At 40.5% G+C, this 18,059-nt stretch overlaps 1 protein-coding gene across 1 annotated transcript in view; it reads right to left on the bottom strand.

Moving 5' to 3' along the window:
• The window catches only part of MYO1D (myosin ID), a 382,292-nt gene that overhangs the window by 118,993 nt on the left and 245,240 nt on the right, over positions 1–18,059 (bottom strand). The window contains exon 20 of the mRNA XM_006832312.1: positions 6,405–6,518. Within this exon, the coding sequence (XP_006832375.1) occupies positions 6,405–6,518 (114 nt within the window). The remainder of the gene's footprint in view (positions 1–6,404; positions 6,519–18,059) is intronic.

The raw sequence follows: 18,059 nt of genomic DNA on the forward strand, positions 1-18,059 counted from the left end.
TTCCAGCCAGTATAACACAAGGCTTTTACTTCTGACCCTGTGTCAGGAAAACAATCTAGAGAGAACATAACTTAGATGTCACATTTCTTAAAAGTCTGTGGCTCACACAACTCCAATAATAAAATCAATGATAAAGAGAGCAGAAAGACTGTTTTATTGCAAAGCCAGTGTTTTTGTTGTTAAATGCTGTTGAATCGGTTCTGACTAACAGCAACTTTATTAAGGTTTCCGAGGTTGCATCTTTGTCAGAGCAGAAAGCCTCATCTTTCTCAGAGCTGCTGGTGGGCTCAAACCACCAACCTTGTGGTTCGCAGTCCAGTGCTTATCCTACAGAGTCACCACACTCCTTGCAAAATTATTGGAGCAAGAGAAAAAAAAAATCTTGAAAACTTATACTGAAACCTTAACATCTCTTTATACAGACATCTCCCCGCCCCCAGCTCCGCCCCCCAAAACAAAGGTTTCTAAATAGCTAATATTGGTAAGAAGCTGTCTTTGTGATGCCAAGCAAAAGATAAAAATATTTGCACAGGACATTCACAATAATACAGCTTCCAAGAACTGCTGAGAATTAATTAGGAAGGTAAATGTATTACCTAAATAAATAAAGAAACCTAAATGCCACTCATGGTCTGACCTTAAGGGATTATACATTGGAGGACTAATAAATATAGTCTAAAGGCAGGAGGGAGAGGTGGAAGGGGGGAGAAGGCTGGGGAACACCAGCTCGCACAGACCCAGACGTCAGCTGACTGCCTCCATTGAGATCACCATGGAAACACCTTCCCTTGGGATGCTGCCATGATAGTAGGGTTGCTTTAGAAATGGTGATGGTGAGCAGAGCTGGCAGGCGGATGGATTTCAGCAGGGCTTACCCTCGTATATATTACAAGAGCAATCCATCTTCCAAATGAAAAGGTATCTTTCTAGTGAGTCAAGTCAAATAGAGTAATAAAGTATGAAGCCTGGCATAATTACAATCCATTTACCGCTACAAAACAGTCACATCCGTTCAGATAATTGTCTCTTTTCTCTCTTCTCTGCTTGCTTCGCCTTCTCCACAGAACTAAAAGAGGTATTTGTGTAATTAATTGGCTACTTCCTTAGCCATCAAGCAAATACTGATAAAAAGGGACTATATCAAACAACATTAATGGGCAGATTCAAATCGTCTTCAAACATACCCATCATCCAAAATGAACCCAACTCACTAACAAAAGAAGGGTAAAAGGAATTCCAGCTGAGGTCAGGTTAAATGCTACACTTTTTGTGGTCTCAGTGGAAACCGGTGAACAGATTTTGTGTTTACGCAAATTAAATTCAATCTTGGCAATCCACTTCCCAGGCACTGGCGCGGGTGAACTAACGTGCACATGAAATCGAACAGACATGCATTTATTCTAGCGACATGCCTCAGCCATAAACTGCACTGTTTTCCACCAATTTATCGTAATCTCTAGGATGATTCTCACAATTAAAGAGGTTGCGATCAATGTTTAAAATGCTAAAATAATACTTGTTGTTGTTGTTAAGTGCCTTCGAGTCGGTTCCGACCCATAGCGACCCTGTACAGGGTTTCTGAGGGTGTAAATCCTTACAGGAGTAGAAAGCCTCATCTTTCTCCCGCGGAGTGGCTGGTAGTTTCGAACCGCTGACCTTAAGGTTCGCAGCCCGATTCGTAACCACTACGCTACCAGACTATTACTAGTTATATAGGTTATTTTGTTCTCCAGTCCAAGATGCAGCAAATATGAGTGTCACAGCTTTGCAAAATATTCACATTTTAATTGCACTGCTCATTGCAAAAATCTTAAGCTTTCTCGACAACTGTATTGGAACTAATGCTGTAAGTTGCTATTGTAACTTACAAATAACTTCGAAGTACAGCACAGAGGATGACTCAAGGGGAATAACACAGATCCCAGCTGGTGGAAACCCCAGCCTAAGCATGCAGTATTTGTACATAGAGAGCACATTGTAGCTACTAAAGGGGTCACCTGTGACTTGAATATTTCATTCTTAGAATGTTGTTTATGCTTCCTTGACCATGCCATCTGTGAGAGAATGGAAATTATTCTCAACACCTGTCAATGTTTCCAGATTTATCTTCCTTTGAAGTTGGCCTGGAACCATCATTAAATGATACAGTGAATAATTCTTTTAATGGAAGGGGAAAAAGCTGGCAATTTTGTCTTTCAATTATATTTGGTTTGGGTATATGTTAAAAACAGTCTTTAACTCCTGAACACAAACCAACTCATGGCAGGGACTGTGGAGATGGTTCTTGTAGTTAAAGATGAATTGAGACACCAGATATGCTGAACTGAATGTTTTTTTTGGAGAACAGAAAAATGCACGGTGCCACTATATACCTATTAGAATGGTTACCCCCACCCCCTAAACTGACAATACCAAATGCTGGCAAGGATGTGGAACAACAGAACTCTCAGTCACTGCTGGTGGAAATGCAAAATGGTACACCTGCTTTAGAAGACAGTTTGGCAGTTTCATACCAAGCTAAACATCATCTAATCATATGATCTAGAAATCAGGGCCTAGAGATCTACCCAATTGATTTGAACACTTCAGTCCCTGCAAAAATCCGTATGTTTTTTTCTGCTGCTTTATTCACAATCACTAAAAACTAGAAGTAACCTTTAGTAGGTGCATGGGTAAACAAACTATCCACACAATAGTGTATTATTCAGTGACAGAAAGAAATTAACCATCAAAACACAAAAAGACACAGAGCAAACATAAATGCAGATTGCTAAGCATCTACATACACTGTGGATCCAATTAGATAGTATTCTAGAAAAGAAACAACTACTGAGATAGTGAAACAGACAAATCTGACACATGTTAAGTGAAAGCAGCCAGATACAAAAGAGTATACACCTGATAAGAAGAGAGGGCAGATGCACAAGAACACCCACACTTGCAGATAATACCCACTTGACCTGGCTTCAATGACTGGATGATCAGAGCTCAACTAGAAGAAGAAAGAAGAGGAAAAAAAGAGTAGTCTGACACAATTTGATGAACTTGACCTACACCTATGGATGAAATAGTTCAAAAGAGGGAATAAATCTTTACAGCGAGGATCATTCCCATCCCCTCCATACAGAGAGTAGACAGGGATGGGCAACTTGGACATTGGCTACCCAAAATGGGCGACTACAAAGGCAAGAAGTGACTGGCTTACAAGCTTTCAAGAGGGAGCCTAGATCCAGAGGGTGCGGAGGAAGGTAGAATCTCTAGTGAGTAGTATCCAATCTGTCTGGGCGGGGCTAATGAAACGTGATGATGATGATGATGAAGGGAAACAATGATTGTGAATAAACCAGCAGCTAACATGAAAAAAGAAGGGAGTCTGGGAAAATAACTTGAGTTCAGTCAGTTTAACTATTTATTGAATTTATGTTATGTGTCCGATTTACTAGAAAGAAAAATAATTAAAAGAAATACCAAAATATATTTTTACTTGGCTGCACTTGACTAAACTTGGATAAAGCATGATTTCCCCCTTCATCTTCTTTTACTTCCGACCATAAGATATTTCTTTTGTAGAGAGCAAGAGGATTTAAAATAATCTCTGAAGAATACTCCTCATAACTCCCAGTACTGGACAAGCACAGACCTGCCTCTTTAAGATTTTAGGCTCACACAGTGATTAATATTTAAGATTATGAAAGACTTTGCTAAAAAGACTATATGTAATTGAGAATGATTTAGAAAATCACTTTTTTCTTAGCTACCTTCCATTAACCTTTCAATAGAAAGGGGGAGAGGTGTATGCTTATGTGTGAAGGGAGTGCTGAGACCAATTTCAACCCTGTCATCAGGGCAATAAGCCTGCTGTGATTCTCTGAATCACTCAGTAAAGCTGGGAATAGCTTGGCCTTCTTTGTGCCTCACTACCAACCCACCCACCCACCTACTTCCATCCAGTCTATTATGAATCACAGTGACCCTATTTAGGACAGAATAGAACTGTCCCATTAACAACCTGTGATACGCAGATGATACAACCTTGCTTGCTGAAAGCTAAGAGGACTTAAAATACTTTCTGATGAAGATCAAAGACCACACAGCCTTCAGTATGAGTAGCACCTCAATGTAAAGAGAACAAAAATCTTCACCATTGGACCAATAAATAATATCATCATAAATGGAGAAAAGATTGAAGTTGTCAAAGACTTCATTTTGCTGGTTCCACTATCAACACTTAGGGAAGCAGCAGTCAAGAAATAAAGTGACGTATTGCATTAGGCAAATCTGCACAAGAACTCTTTAAAGTATCCAAGAGCAATGATATCAGTTTGAGGACTAAGGTTCCCTGACCCAAACTATGGTATTTTCCATAGACTCATATGCATGTGGAAATTGAACAAGGAATAAGGAAGACCGTAGGAGAATGGATGCATTTGAGTTTTGGTGTTGGAGAAGAATACTGAAAGCACCATGGACTTCCAGAAGAACAAACAAATCTGTGTTGACAGATTTTAGAAGTCAGGATGACGAAACTTCATCTCTCATACTCCAAACATATCAGGAGGGAGTAGTCACTGAAGAAGGACATTATGCTTGCTAGAGTGGAAGGTCAGGAAAAAGAGGAAGACCCTGGATGAGAGAGATTGGCACAGTGGCCGTAGCAATGGGCTCAAGCATAAACACTGTGAGGATGGAGCAGGATTGGGCAGTGTTTCATTCTGTTGTGCATGGGGCTTCTGTGAGTTGGAACTGACTCGCTAGCACATAATAACAACGTAGGGTTTTCAAAGCTGTAAATCTTTACAGAAACATACTGCCAACATCGTTCTCCCATAGAGTGGTTGGTGGGTTAGAACTGCTGACCTTTTGGTTACTAATAGAGCATTTTAACTGCTGTGCCACCAGGGATCCTTCAACATCAACAGGACTTTTGCTTTAACAAATTAAAATTACAAAATCATATAAACATTTCCTATGCCTGCTGTGGAGTCCTGGTGTGGTGCTGTGGGCTAATGCATCGGACTGTAAAGTAGTTGGAACTGCAAGGGTGATGGTTCAAGCTCACCAGCTACTCCTTGGAACCCTATACAGTGTCGTTATGGGTCAGAATTGACTCGATGGCACTTAACAACAACAACATTCCTGTTGTAGAGCCCAAGTCAAGTGCTATTGGGTTGATTCCAACTCATAGCAATCTTGAATAGCGTTTCCAAGGAGGAGCTGATGAGTTTGAACCACCGACCTTGTGGTCCAAACTGGCCTTGCTTCATCCCACAGCATCACACCAGAACTCCCAGATACCAAGAGGATTTTAAATAATCTCTCAATAATACTCCTCATAGCTCCCAGTATTGGACCAAGCACAGACCTCCCTCTTTAAGAACAGAAGACAGAATAAAATCACCTGAAACAGGGAAAAATCCTGTAGTCCAGGAAAGACAAACATTTTGAAGAATCAGAACAAATACACTTTCTGCTTTGTTAACGACTATCTTGTTATCCAACATTTCGCATTTAGAACAAGAGTAAAAGAATCTACTATCCAGTGATTTTGCACATTAATGACGTATGTCTGCAGTAATGAGCACTGAGGTGTGAGGTGGGAATACCATGGCTGTGATGATTACAGTTATGTGTCAAGGATGCTGGGCCTCGACTCTCAGTGGTCTGCCAGCTACGTATTGATGAAGTTCACCAATGAGATAACGATGTAGTCATTTTCCATTTTATAATCTGATACAGTCATCCTCCATTTTCACATAACACCAACTGGCTCAAGGGTAGAAACATGTTAACCATGCCAATAAGTGAGGAATGGGTGAAGTCACTTGTAAAGCAGATCCCATAAAAGCAGAAGAAAACATAAAGTCTCATACTGAGGTTCAAGGAAAAACCTACCAAATTTCAAATAAGACATGATGAAAGAATTTTTAAGTTCTATGGAGTGGGTTTTTATAACAGAGTGGAATTAGATCAGAGCTCATGTAACTAGCTCTGTGTGTAAATACACTGGTGGAAAGAACTTCAGGATACGGTGCAAATCCTACAACTAAAGAAGCAGTAATCTTTTCATAAAGTACTTCCCTCTTGATTTCATTTCCATATAAAAACAAGCTTTATGAAAACAAGAAAAATATATCCATTCCACCGCATTTAAGCAGTGAGCATGGTCAGAACTAGACACAGATCACACAGAATCCAGTATTTCTAACATGTAAAAAAATGCTTTTGTTAATCTGTTGGAAATTTTGGATCATCTTCATAGAAAATTGTACAAAACACAAGATTCCGGGACCTCTAAAGTCCCCCAGTTCTAGGGGTCACCATTAGTCCATTACACCAGGTTGTTAGTGCCATCGAGTGAGTTCCTTTAATAAGCTTTTATTCAGAGAGCAGCAGAGGGTACTTACATTGTAGAGAGGAATCGTCTTCATCACTTTGTACTGTTTAGTGGGATCCATCTTATACAGGTGACGGTCAGTGACAAAAATAGCTCGGTCTTCCACCTTACTAAATCGATTCACCTGTAAGAAAAACAATTCAACAAAGTTGAAGAGTAATGATGAACCTGCAAAACCCTTCATAACACGTGAACCTGGAGGACATTATGCCGAGTGAAATTAATCAGGCACAAAAGGAAAGATATTATATAAAAACTCAAGAAAAACTTTCCATAATAAAAGATACATTCTTTGATGGTAACCAGGGGTAGGAGGAAAGGGAGAGTAATTCGCTGGCTAGAGGACAGAAACATGTTGACTTGGGTGACAGGGAGGGCAACATACAAGAAAGGGGAGGGGAATATACAAGAAGAGGGAAATTGGCAGAAGAATAATGAAGACAGGTGAAGGAAGACACAGGGTTATAAGGGATAAAGGTAAATAGTGATATATACACAGCCTTGGAACCAACAGTGTTCTGTGTGGAGCTACAAGGACAGAGACATGGGTTAAATGGGTATGGGAGGAAGAGTGGGATATATATATATACACATATGTTTATATATCCCACAAAAATATGAGTTTGAAAGAGGATATTTGTACACGGGTAGCCACAGGGAGGAAGCGGGACAACTGTGGTTGCATGGAGGGGATTGCAGTATTGAGATGAAACAAAGCATATGATTTGTTGAATGTAAAACTAATGATCTTGTCTGTAAACCTTCACTCAATTCACACACACACACAAAAAGATAAAAAAATCAATAAGCCATAGTTGTTGTTGTTAAGTGCTGTTGAGTTGGTTCCAACCCATAGTGACCCTGTATAGGGTTTCCAAGGAGTAGCTGGTGAGCTTGAACTGCCAACCTTGCAGTTCAAACAGCTTTGCAGTCTGGTGCATTAACCCACATAAGCCATAGTATCTCATCATAAATGAAACCAAGTTATCTGTCTGGAAAACATGTAGGGGCAGAGGTGGCTGGTTGTGTTCATGAATGTCAGGTATGATCTACTTTATTGGATGGGCTAGAGACTAACAAAGGAGTAGTCATTTCAGACTTGTGGAATTCTACAATGTAATAGGAAAAACACATAGAAAGTGCAAAAGGTCTGGAAACAAGTAAGCTGGATATCATCAAGTAAATAAAAAGATCACCGATACAATGTTGTTGTTGTTAAGTACTACTGAGTCAGTTCTGACCCACAGAGACCCTATATAGAGTTTCCAAAGAAAGGCTGGTGGGTTTGAACTGCTGACCTTGCAGTTAGAAGTTTATTGCTTATCTTATAGTGCCATACCAGTACTTCAGTCCAGAGTGGGAGAAAATTTCTGCAAATCATGTATTTGTATAACCTTGTGCAGATGATACAAGAATACAATTTAATAATTAAAAGAAAAATAGCCCATCTTCCGAACTTAAAAAAAAAAAGGGTAATGGATTTGAATAGATATTCTTTCCAAAGAAGATAAGTTGTCAACCAGCACATGAAAAGATGTTCAATATCATTAGTCACTAAACCCACAGTTATTGCGAGGATTCTTACACTACAAGACAGAACTGCCCCATGGGGTTTCCAAGGTTGTAATATTGGACTCTTGTAGGATCAGCACTGGACTGTGTACCACAAGGTCATCAATTCAAATCCACCAGAAGCTCCTTCATAGGGCTGCTACTAGTAGGAACCTACTCGACAGCATTTAACAACAACAACATTCATGGAAAAAGCAGCAAGAAATTAAACAACATATCTCATTAGGCAAATATGCTGCACAGGATGTTTTTAAATTGTTCAAGAGCAAAGATATCAATTTGAGGACTAAGTGTGCCCAACCTAAGCCCTGGTATTTTCAGTTGCCTCATATGCATGTGAAAGTTGAACAATGAATAAGGAATTGGTGCATTTACATTATGGAGTTAGAGAAGAATTTTGACTTCCAGAAGAAGAAACAAATCTGTGTTGGAAGAAGTACAGCCAGAATGCTTCTTCAAAGCAAGGATGGTTTGTATCTCATATCTTGGACATATTATCAGGAGGGCCCAGTCCCAGGAGAAGGACATTATGCTTGGTAAAGTGGAGGGTCAGCACAAAAGATGACCTCCCAAGAGATGGATTGGCACAGTGGCAGCAGCAATGGGCTCAAGTGTAACCATTGTGAGAATGGCACAGGACTGGGAAGTGTTTTGTTCTATTGTGCACATTGTCACTATGAGTCAGAACTGATTCAACAGCACCTAACAATGGGAGGTTTAAAGGATGCAGGACTTTATTTTAGGTTAATAAAAATGTTCTGGAATTAGATAATGACTGATGCATAAATATGTTGTTGTTGTTTAAGTACCATGGAGTCAGTTCTGACTCATAGTGACCCTATACAGTCCGAGGCTGTAAATTTTTACGGAAGCAGAAAGCCTCATCTTTCGCACACAGAACGGCTGGTAGTTTTGAACTGCCAACCTTGAGGTTAGCAGCCCAATTCATAACCACTACGCTACCAGTAGATATACTAAAAATCATTGAATTGTATATTTTAAGTGGTTGAATTACATGTATGTGAATTATATCTTAATGTTATTGTTGTTAAGTGCCATCGAGTAGTTTCTGACCCATAGTGACCTTGGATAGGGTTTCCGAGGAGTAGCTGGTGAGCTTGAACTGCCAAACTTGCAGTTCAAACTGCTTTGCAATCTGGCGCATCAATCCACAGTGCCACACCAGGACTCCTATATCTTAATAAAGATGTTAAAAACAATAAACATACAACCTATATTGAAACGTATTCTGCCCCTTTCCTAATGAACTGAATAGGTGGGTTTCAAATTAAACTTCCTAAAATATATAACCAAAAAACCCCCCAAACCCAGTGCCTTTGAGTCATTTCTAACTCATGTCACCCCTATATGTTGTTGTTGAGTGACGCTGAGTTGGTTCAAACTTATAGTGACCTTACATAGGGTTTCTGAGGTAACTCTTTATGAGAGCAGAAAGTCTTGTCTTTTTTTCCAGTGGTGAGCTCAAACCACAAACCTTGTGCTTTGCAGTCCACTACTTATTCTACAGTGCCACACCAGCACTCCTTGGACCCTCTAGGAGATAGGGTAAAACTGCCCAATATGGTTTCCAAGGCTACAAATCTTTACAGAAGCAGACTACCACATCTTTCTCCCACATAGTGTCTGGTGGGTTTGAACTATTGACCTTTTAGCTATCAGCCGAATGCTATAACAGGCAGGTCACTAGGGTTCCTCATTAAATATACATGTTAAAAAATCTACAGTGTCATCAAAACAACAATGAGATAGTATCTCACACCAGCAATAACAGTGAAGATAAAAAAAGTAGAAGACAATAAATGTTGGCAAGGATGCGGCGAGACTGGGACGCTCCTGCATTGCTGGTGGGATTGCAAAATGGTCCAACCACTCTGGAATGCAATATGACGCTTCCTCAGAAGGTTGGAAATAGAAATTCCTTATGATCCAGCAATTCCTCTGCTTGGTATATATCCATAAGAAATATGAGCCATAACACGAGTAGATATAAGGACACCAGTGTTCATAGTAGCACTATTTACAATAGTAAAAAGATGGAGACAGCCAAAGTGCCCATCAATGGAAGAATAGATAAACAAACTTTGGTACATACACACAATGGAATATTATGCTACCTTGAAGAATAACAAGGAAGCTGCAAGCCACCCGCATAATATGGATGAACCTTGAGGGCATTACGCTGAGTGAAATTAGTCACAGAAGGAGAGATACTGCATAGGATCATTATTGTAAAAGATTAAGAAAAAGTACCCACACTAAAAGGGGAAAAAAAAAATCTTTGCTGGCTACTGGGGTATATGGGGCCGGGTGAGGGGAGGAAGGGGAATGTAGAGCACAGAGTAGGGAATAGATACAGGATAGTTTGGGTGCTGGCGGGGGTGGGGGGAGCAGTAAACAAGAAGTGGGAGGGGAACAGAAGAAGAAGGCGTATGGGAGAACAATTAGGCAGGTTTGCATGGGTTAAGTGGGACAGAAGTAAATAATGATGTATGCTCAACCTTGGAACAACAGGGCTCTGGGATACAGGGATTGAGGCATGGGTTGAATGGGTAAAAGAGGGGAAATAATGTTACGATGCTTGGCTGTCTTTTGAATCTTGGTTTCCCTTGCCTACTTTTGTAAAGTGGACACTTGAGGGGGAAAGAAAGGAGTACCCAGAAACATCACCATAGAAAGCTTGTAAGTATGTCTTTAGCCTAAAACTGATAGGAATACTTAAAATAGGGCTAGAACTTGCCAAGTGAAGGAGGCTTCCTGTGGAGTGTTTGCATTGCATAAGACCATAGGTGGAATCCTGATCCCCATCCAGAATCTTCTGAGGTGGGAAATTTCCACTTGAAAGGACAAGTAGACTAGCCTGGAGAGGCTATAAGAACAGAAGAAACTTCTTGAAAGAAAGACCAGCAGGAAAAATCAAAAACAATAATGGCAGGCTGATTGACTACTACAAGAACAAGCAAGTTGTTCACCTGGGAGCCATCAAGACAAGCAGTCAGGTCCCCTCAGGACAAAACCCTCTTCCAAGACTGAAACTCAAGGGGAATACATGAGCAGACATGTAGTCTTGCTGGTGACCACGTTGGTCTACCGATAAGGGGAAGTGGGGGAAAAACAGCAATGAAATTGTGAGCTAAGTCCTACCACGTTCAATAGACCCTGTCAACCTGGGTTGAGACCTAGTTGGCCAGCAGTATGGTGAGATCTGGGGACTCCCGGGCCCAGGGACAGGGACATGGCCACAGAGGACTAGAGTGGAGAGTGAAGCATTCAGCTGATATGAAGTGAGGGGAGATGCACAAAAATACCCGTACTTGCAGAAAGTACCCACTTGACCTGGCTTCAACGGCTGGATGATCAGAACTCGACTAGAGAAAGAAAGAAGAGGAAAAGAAGAGTAATCCGCTATAATTTGATGAACTTGACCTATACCTGTGGTTGTAGTAACTCAAAAGAGGGAACAAATCTTTACAGTGAGGATCATTCCCACCCCCTTGGTACACAGGGTTGACAGGGATGGGCAACTTAGACATTGGCTACCCAAAATGGGTAGGGGTGGGAAGGGGGCTACAAAGGCATGAAGTGACAGGCTTACAAGCTTTCAGAGAGTGTGGGGGAAGGTAGAATCTCCACTGAGTGGTTTTCAACCTGTCTGGACAGGGCTGGTGAAAGGAGATGGGGATAAGACTCTTGTAATTCAATAGTGAATAACTGCTATCAGGACTGACTGTGAGAGTTGGAAATGGAAAGGTAGATGTTTTGTAACAAAAGGAGGGGAGTGGTTGACTTTGCAGTCCAGGAGCAGAGGACCCTGGGACCATTCAAGGAGAAGAGCGGAGTGTGGGACCCTATCCAGAGAAGTAGTGACGCCAGAGATGGAGGCAGAGATGATGATGTGGAGAGACAGAGAGCAGCTGGGGACTCTGGACTCAGGGAGGGAGAGAGGCTGTGTGCCAATGGCCAGGGGACAGGCTTGCAGGGTGTACCCTTTGGTTATTTGATGATGCATGGAAGGGATTGTAATCATTGCAAAGAAATGAAATACGATAGGCTGAATGTAAAGCTGATGGTCTTCCATGTAATAGTATCACTATTATATGAGCAATGTTGTTGTTGTGATGTGCCGTGGAGTCGGTTCCGACTCATAGCGACCCTGTACAGGGTTTCCGAGGCTGTAAATCTTTATGGGAGCAGAAAGCCTCATCTTTCTCCCGCAGAACAGCTGGTAGCTTCGAACTGCTGACTGTGAGGTTCGCAGCCCGATTCGTAACCACTATGCTACCAGCAACAGTATCACTCAATTCACAATTAAAAACTTAAAAAAAAAACTACAGTGTCTTTACATTTTTGATGGAGCCAATAACTGATTCCTAACTATTCCCACCTATAGTTTTTGTGATCCCTTTACCTGACGTTCAAGACCCTTCTTATCTGCCTCTACCTACTAATTTAAAGAGTTTTCTTCAAGAACTCTCAAGCTTTCTCTTACATGTTTGTGACTTCTACTGTCTCCTTTTTCTCCTTATTGATGTATACTTTAAGATATTAATCAAATAGTCTCTTCAGAAAATGGTGTTGGCAAAAGTTGAAATTCACTTGCAGGAAAATGAAACAAGACCCATAACTCACATCACATACAAAATTAAACTCAATGTGAATTAAAGACCTAATGTAAAACCTAGAACTATAAATATCATCAATGTTAAAATAGGGATACACTTAGGGGCTCTGACACATGGCATAAATACACTAACAAATATAACTGAAAACACATAGACAGCAGAAGACAAAACAGATGAGTGGGACTTTCTAAAAACAACACACTTATATGCATCAAGGAGTCCTGGTATGGCACTGTAGGATAAGCACTTGACTTCTTACCACAAGGTTGGCAGTTCAAACCCACCAGCAGCTCCTCAGAAACCCTATGTGGCGTCACTATGAGTTGGTACTGACTCGACAGCACTTAACAGCAACACGTGCATCAAAAGATTTCACCAAAAGAGTAAAGTGAGAGCCCATAGATGGAATTTTTTTTTTTTTTTGCAATGACTTATCAGACAAGGAACTAACCTTTAAACTTTATAGGAAACTTCAACACCGCTACAAAAAAAAAGGCAAATGACCCAATTAAAAAACTGGGTATAGAACATGAACAGACACTTCAGCAAAGAAGACATTCAGGCAGTCAACAAACATGAAGAAATGCTCAAGATCATTAGTCACTGGAGAGATGCAGATTAAAACAACAATGAGATCTCTCACACCAGCATAAATAGCAAAGTTCAAAAACAGAAAAGAAAACAATAAACGCTGGTCAGGGTGTGGAGAGACTGGAACCCTCTTACATTGCTGATGTGCCTATAAAATGGTGCAATCCCTGAGGAAAATGGCATAGCACTTCCTCAGCAAGTTGGAAATGGCAGTACTCTACTTGGAATGCAGCTCCAAGAAATAAGAGCCATGATACGAGTAGGTATATGCATACTTGTGTTTATTGCAGCACTATTTGTAATAGTAAAGAGATGGAGACAGTCTAAATGCCCATCGATGGGAGAATGGATAAACAAACTTTAGTACATTCACACAGTGGAACACTATGCAACATTGAAGAATTAATGATGAATCTGCAACACACCTCATAACATGGATAACAGCATAACATTATGCTGAGTGAAACTAATCACAAAAAAGAAAAACTATTGTATGAGACCACTTGTAAAAATTTGTAAAAACTCAAGAAAAGGTTTTAAAGCTAAAATAAACATTCTTTGATGGTTACCAGGAATGGAGGGAAGGGAGAGTAATTAACTGGCTAAAAGGTGGACACATGTTAACTTGTGACAGGGAAGGAAATATATAACAAGAGGGAAGATGGCAGAAGAACGATGATGACAGATGAAGACACAGGGACAAATCCTAGGGTTAAAGGGGGAAAATGTCATATACACAGCCCTGCATCAACAGTGTTCTATCTAGATACATAGGCTAAGTGGGCATGGGAGGGAGAATAGAAGTGCACTCACAAATATATAAGAGCTGACAGAGGGTATCTGTTCATGAGTATTTACCTTTGCCGCAAACACACACCTATGGATGTGGTGGAGCATACAGGGTACAAAATGATGAAAACTTAAGACATTACCAAATACCTGGGCCTGGGGGGTCTCAGGACCACAGTCTCAGGGAACAACTGGCATAACACACAAAGATAATGTTCTACATCCTACTTTGGTGAACAGTGTCTGGGATCTTCATGAGCAGCCAAATAAGGTGCAGCTATTGCTCTCTCTAAGGAGTTCTGGTAGCGTAGTGGTTACGAATCGGGCTGCGAACCTTAAGGTCAGCGGTTCGAAACTACCAGCCGCTCCGCAGGAGAAAGATGAGGCTTTCTACTCCCGTAAAGATTTACACCCTCGGAAACCCTGTACAGGGTCGCTATGGGTTGGACCCGACTCGATGGCACTTAACAACAACAACATTGCTCTCTCTAGAAATAAGATTGATGAGAATTGAGGATGCTTGGAATCAGTTAGTTCAATGGACTAATGGAACATGTGACCTTCAGTCTTCATGACTCTGAGACCAGAACTAGATGGTGCCTGGCCACCACTACCAACTGCTCTGAAAGGGATCACATTAGAAGGTCTTGGATAGAGTGGGAGACAATGTGGAACATTATATATTAAAAAATTGTTTATTGGTTAGGAAGAGACTTGAAGAACCTGAGATTATGGCCCTCAGCCACCCTTTAGGCCCTGAATGGTACTCATCCCTGTGGCCCAAGTTTTAACCTAGTGGTAGAAAGTTAAACTGGCTAAAAGGTGGACACATGTTAACTTGTGACAGGGAAGGACCAATACTAGTGAGGTATGATCATCAAGGAATAGTTAACCATTCAAGATCAAAAGGGCAACATTAACCTAGAGACAAGGTTCAGAAGGGTTGGGAAGGAGCGTGGACTGGGACTAGGAACCACAGCAAGGCGGTGAGATAACTGTTGTTGCGTGGAGGGGATGGCAATTATTGAGGTGGAAACAAAGCGTGTGATTTGTTGGATGCACGACTAGTGATATGCTCTGTAAGCTTATCATTATAAAAAAAAGATACTGCTCTATTAGGAAACCTCCCAATGCTTAGTGTGGCACTGTGGGATCAGCACTGGATTGTTAACCACAAGGTCGGCAGTTCAAACCCACCAGCTGCTCCTTGGAAACCCTATACAGGGTGGCTATGACTCAAAGGTGACTCAATGGCGCTTAACAACAACAACAATGCCTATAGTAAAAAAGGATCATTCTTTTCTCCGAACATCTATGGTACAGTTATAGAATTAGTATTTGTAGAATGAAGGATAACAATTTTAAAAATTAAGGTGGAAGCCAAAGGGCAAATGCCTTTCCTGTTAAAACAGGGTGTTTGAGAAGCTGTTGACTCGAGTGTTTCCATGCAACAGTGGATTCATCATTATTTGGTTTCTATGTAAAAACAGGAAGAAGGTTGGCTGATGTTTCTAATTACTAAGACAATTAAATTACATCTATACTTAGTCTGTATTTTCTCATTATGAAGTTGGCTTACTATTGATATCGCTGTACTAATGGACAAAAGATTTACTTCATATTGAAGTTTTTTTAAGGATTCCAAAGACTGTTGACTTGCTGACTTTAAAAAGGTTTGCTATGAAAAATAGACTTGCTAAAATAGTTGCAAAGAACACAGTGTTTTCTTAACCTACAAATGATGCTATATTTGGCAAAGATGTTGATTTTATTTGTTAATCTTGAGATAATTAGCCTACTGACTGTAACTTCAATAATCTAGCTCTAATTAACTAATATGAAAGTGCATGAAGAGTCTCTTAAAACTGGATCTGCATCAAAAAGCTGTTGTCTTTGTAAAACAGCTATAGTGTCTCTAACAAATCTACTTCACAAAGTAAAATCTCATGCGCAACCATATGAGTCCTTTTACATGAAGCTCAAGAAGTAATCCACGGTGAAAGAAATTACAAAAGTGGTGGCCTCTGGTGGTGGTGGAGATTCAGAGAGGAAAGGGCATGAGAACACTTTCTGGGGTGACAGAAATATTTTACAGCTTGAAAGGGCTGTGATTTCTGTTTTATTAATCAAAAGTCACTGAACTGCATACTTCAGATCGGTGCATTTCTCAAATGATATCTCAAAACAAATGCACAAGCTCAAATATCCATGACAGATGGTTATTTATTACCTGATCATATCCTGAATACTAATTATCTTGCAGCTAGACTGGAAGCCCCTTGAGGGTAATGATCATATGCTACCTATTTCTCGTCTTCACTGCCCCAAGTACAGAAATGGACAAACTGTAGCATTCATCACATCCTTGTTGATATCACTAGTTCTGAAAGCATTTTTAATCAAACGGGTGATTTCAGAAATTCTCCCCTACTCGGACCTCTCAGTGTTGATTACAGGAGCTGAGACTGGGAAACAGACAGAAGCTGGCTGCAGCTCAATGGGGGAGGGTGTATAACTGAAGCAAACCATTTCTCAGGTGCCAGAAAAAAGCACGGTTGCTCCCCGACTTCTCAAGTCCCCACAGTCCAGTCTGATCTCGGAAAAGCTTCATTGCTGCACTAACAAACAGGAGCTGTGGATTTCTTGCTCTTTATTTCCAAGACTGGAAGTCCCTTCCTCAGTCAGTTATCTCTCTAATGAATAGCTTCCTAATAAAACTTGTCTTACAAGCACACAAATTGCTACTTTAGAATTATTTATTATCCGGATTATAAAAGCTGAAATTCATTTGCTCATTTTCTTTAATCTCATAAAATATCTTTTCCATGAGCTAAGTGAATTCCCCCTTTCAGCCGAAGTTCCTGGAAAGCAAGACTTTTGCCACCAGTCATCACTACAGGGCTCTGTATATAGGATGTGCAAACCAGACGGGCTGTGTGACTGGGTCAGGAAGACACACATCGGGGCACCACTGTATCTCTGTATGGGAACTCAGTGACTCTATAGCATAAGCACTGGACTGTGAACCACAGGTCGGTGACTGAAGTCTATCAGTTACTCCACAGGAGAAAGATGAGGTTTTCTGTTCCTGCAAAGATTTACAGCCTCGGAAACCCTACACAGGGTTGCTATAAGTCGGAACCGACTTGATGGATCTTACCAACAAGCTATGTGTATAAAATCTTTAGATACACGATATTGAGAAAAGTTTCTTTTTGTAATTGTTGTTGTTAAGTGTTGTTGAGTCAGTGCTGACTCATACTAACGCTGTTAGGATTTCTGAGGAGCAGCTGGTAGGTTTGAACTGCTGACCTTGTGGTTCACAGTCCAGTGCTGACCCCTCAGCGCCATACCAGGAAATTAAAAAATGGGCTTGTATTTATGAATTTTTTTTTTAGAATTCAAATCTAACACATGACTTCTGTTAATTAAAAAGAAAATTGTGCTGGTCAACACAAACACAACTGAAATAATTTGGTATAATATACCAAATGTATATGTAATGTTTTGACATTTACAAGGTATATTTTTGATCATTTTTGTTGTTAAGTGCTGTCAAGTTGGTTCTGATGCATACCAATTCTGTATAGGGTTTCGGAGGAGTGGCTGGTGGATTTGAACCACCGACCTGTTCGTTAGCAGTCTAGTGCAGTGGTTAAGTACTTGACTATAAACTGACAGATCATTGGTTCAAACCCATCATCTGCTCTATGGCAGGAGAAAGGCTGGCATAAAGATATGCGTCCACAAGAATTACAGCCTTGGAAACCTTACTGGGTTTCCAAGACAGTTCTATTCTGTCCTATAAGGTTGCTGGGTTGGCCTTGACGGCAACTGGTTTAAAGATATATAAAGAAATAACATAAGACCTTGGTTATAATAAGCTGAGACTATGCAGGGTGAGCTAGTTCAGATACAAATAACCAAGTGAAAAAAATCTCACCCACTGATATGAAGTCAGACTAGATCAAAGAACTGGGAGATAAATGTGTGTTATGTATTTCTGTAGACTGTTACTTTATTAGGTGGTCAGAGAATGTCCCACATTGGTAGGTTAAGTCTTTTTCTAAGAA

This window comes from Chrysochloris asiatica, unplaced genomic scaffold, assembly GCF_000296735.1.
Source record: "Chrysochloris asiatica unplaced genomic scaffold, ChrAsi1.0 scaffold00007, whole genome shotgun sequence".
Taxonomy (NCBI): domain Eukaryota; kingdom Metazoa; phylum Chordata; class Mammalia; order Afrosoricida; family Chrysochloridae; genus Chrysochloris; species Chrysochloris asiatica.